The sequence below is a fragment of the Sinocyclocheilus rhinocerous genome, unplaced genomic scaffold (assembly GCF_001515625.1).
Source record: "Sinocyclocheilus rhinocerous isolate Xijiao unplaced genomic scaffold, SAMN03320098_v1.1 scaffold241, whole genome shotgun sequence".
In the NCBI taxonomy this organism is placed as follows: Eukaryota; Metazoa; Chordata; class Actinopteri; order Cypriniformes; family Cyprinidae; genus Sinocyclocheilus; species Sinocyclocheilus rhinocerous.
Window position 1 is genome coordinate 1,282,892 of NW_015659312.1, and position 3,411 is coordinate 1,286,302.

The window sequence follows — 3,411 nt, forward strand, 5'->3', positions numbered from 1 at the left end:
TTGAATGGGCTACAAGACCATCAGCAAGAAGCTTGGTGAGAAGGAGACAACTGTTGGTGCGATTATTCGGAAATAGAAGAAATGAAATGCTGACTATGACCCCAAGAACACCATCCCTACAGTCAAGCACGTAGGTGGAAACATTATGCTTTGGGGCTGTTTTTCTGCTAAGGGTACAGGACGACTTCACCGCATTGAGGGGCAAATGGACGGGGCCATGTACTGTAAAATCTTGGACGAGAACCTCAGCCAGAACACTGAAGATGGGTCATGGATGGGTCTTCCAGCATTACAATGACCCGAAACATACCGCCAAGGCAACAAATGAGTGGCTCAAGAAGAAGCACATTAAGGTCATGGAGTGGCCTAGCCAGTCTCCAGACCTCAATCCTATAGAAAATCTGTGGAGGGAGCTGAAACTTCAAGTTGCCAAACGACAACCAAGAAACCTTTAGGATTTAGAGAGGCTCTGTAAAGAGGAGTGGATCAAAATCCCTCCTGAGATGTGTGCAAACCTGGTGACCAACTACAAAAAAACGTCTTACCTCTGTGCTTGCCACCAAGAAGGGTTTCTGCACCAAGTACTAAGTCATGTTTTGCTTGGGGATCAAATACTTATTTCACTCACTGAAATGCAAATCAATTTCTAACCTTTATATAATGTGTTTTTTCTGGATTTTTTGGTTGGTATTCTGTCTCTATACGTTAAAATAAACCTACCATAAAAATTACTGAATTACAGTGTAAGTGGGCAATCTTACAAAATCAGCAGGGGATCAAATAAATATTTTCCCCACTGTATATTGGAGTTATTGTAGTATAAACGGAGTTGCAAACAAATGTTGCTCTTTTTGTTGCCTCTAAATATGATAGTTTCTTTCTAAAACTTAAAGGCAGCTACAGTATATACTATCTGTCTATCTATATATCTATCTATGTGTCTGTCAATCAATCAATCTATCTATCTATCTATCTATCTATCTATCTTTTCATTAACCATTTCTTTCTACCCACCATTAATAGAAACAAGAGAAACATAGAACTATGTCTCTTAATATAATTATTTTATTTTATATTTTATTTCGACAACCCCTTTGTAACAGGATGGAGAGGACTGGCCTGTCATCCCACTAATCAGAGTGCAACAGGAAGTGGAAATCTACAACCCTCTTACTCTGCAGCCCTCTGTGATTGTGTTTCCATGGCAACCCCACAATAAGGCGTACCAGTACAATATTCAGGTACTGTTAAAATCAATATTGTTATCTGTGTATGTTGAAGCATAATGACCGTTTGCTATAATAGAATCTGTGTTGCCAGGTGGAAGGAGGAAGTGGCTCTGTGACGTGGGAAGTGTCTGATAGAGAAATTGCCACAGTTACAGTAAAAGGGGTGGTCATAGCAGGAAAGAGGACGGGCCAGGCTGAAATTCAGGTTTCAGATTCCAAAAACATCCTGCACAAAGTAGTCGGGAAGGTAATATTTGGTTCACTATCCTTGTAGGGACTCCCCACAGGCGTAATGGTTTTTATACTGTACAAACTGTATTTTCTATCGCCCTACACCAACCCTACACCTAAACCTACCCCTCACCGGAAACTTTGTGCATTTTTACAATCTCAAAGAAAACACATTCTGTATGATTTATAAGCTTCTGTACCCATGGGGACCTCAATTTAGGTCCCCACGGTGACAAAAGTCCCCATAAGTTGGTGTGTATTCAGGTTTAAGTCCCCACCAGTGTAGAAAAACCTGTACACACACACAGGCTATAAATTCTCATATTTCTTTCACTGTTTGTGTACAGGTGATGGTTGTGAGGCCTGCCCGGTTACAGCTGATTCCCCAGAGGGGCGATGGTCGTGTGGGGGACAGGATAGACATTCCCTTTGCTCTCTGGGGCATTCAGGTCCCACCAAACACTTGCTCTCAGACAAATTATGTCTTTGATACACATTCGTACACTCACAGGAGCATCAGTGCAAATTCTCAGGAAAACTTGTTCCCTGATACACACCATCTTCAATGCGGAGAGTCTCTACTGGAGGATAGAAATCTTGTGTTAGTCACAGACTGCTCTCAGCTCTCTCTACACGTCCAAACGGAACCTGCCGGCATCTTCACACGCATGCCAGGTGCAGCATCTTCACCCTCTCCATCTCTGCATTTCTACTTTGTCCATCCATTTACACTCTACTGGTTTCTTCAATATTCTGTTTCTCTGATGGCACTTTCATTCATCCGCCTGCTCTAATTGTTTACCTCAGGGCATATTGAACATGAGGAATAAGTGATCTACTCCCAGTCACACACAGAGACCTCTCCTCCCAACTCTCCTTCTCTGTCTGCCTACAACTATGTTGTGATCACGCGGAAATGAAGTCGTGATCACGAGAAAACAACTCGTTATGTCGAGATCACGAGAAAAATAAGTCGTGATCATGAGAAAACAACTTTTGTTATGTCAAGATCACAAGTAAAATAAGTCGTGATAACGAGAAAACAACTTTTGTTATGTCGAGATCACAACAAAAATTAAGTCGTGATCACGAGAAAACAACTTTTGTTATGTTGTGATCACGCGAAAATTAAGTCGTAATCACGAGAAAACAACTCGTTATGTCGAGATCACGAGAAAAATAAGTCGTGATCACGAGAAAACAAGAAGGAAAAAATAATGCATGGCCGCTTAGAGCTTCCGTAGTCATTAGTATAGTTGGTGCAACTAATTCTACTACACATCATAAATGGCTGTGAAAATAAAATAATTAATAAAATAGTTAATTTTCTGAAGCTTATCTAAAAATGTATGTAAAACAATTTTGCTATAGTATCATTTATAAGTATTGTAGTATTTATCAATATTTTGAATTAGTTTTAATTTTTCATTTCGATTTTAGTAATTTTGTTGTTTTTGTCGTTTTATTTTTTATTTTTATTTTTCTGTTTAATTTTAATATTTTTTGTTCAGTTTTAGTTTTAGCAATTTTAGTACTTCAACTTGTTTTTTTGTTTTTTTTCAGTTACTTTCCAATACAACATTTTTTTTTAAATAATATTAATTTTCAAGTTAAAGGTTTTCATAAAATATTTTTGATCCTATTTAAATTAAAGCTGCAGTCCGTAACTTTTTTTGGTTAAAAATGATCCGAAATCAATATTTGAGCAAGTACATAACCAGCCAGTGTTCGAAACTATCGCCTTACTTTAGCCCGATTCACAACAGTCATCTTATAATAATGTTTTCTAATTTGAGTGGTACGGGTAGGTTTTCACGGGAAATTCGAGCATGCTGCTATAAAAGGCATCATTACGTCACTTCTGTAAACATAAAGAAGCTGTCCCGGCTACTAGGCTATCGCATGTGAGGATCCTGCAGGTGGCGATCGTTTATAGCCTTTTCTCACAGCA

The 3,411-nt window shown here is 38.8% G+C and overlaps 1 protein-coding gene across 1 annotated transcript in view; it reads left to right on the forward strand.

The window, feature by feature from the left end:
* LOC107723577 (nuclear pore membrane glycoprotein 210-like) overlaps positions 1-3,411 on the forward strand; it is a 33,013-nt gene that overhangs the window by 9,532 nt on the left and 20,070 nt on the right. The window contains exons 8-10 of the mRNA XM_016532272.1: positions 1,104-1,241; positions 1,321-1,476; positions 1,808-2,135. Of these exons, the coding sequence (XP_016387758.1) occupies positions 1,104-1,241; positions 1,321-1,476; positions 1,808-2,135 (622 nt within the window). The remainder of the gene's footprint in view (positions 1-1,103; positions 1,242-1,320; positions 1,477-1,807; positions 2,136-3,411) is intronic.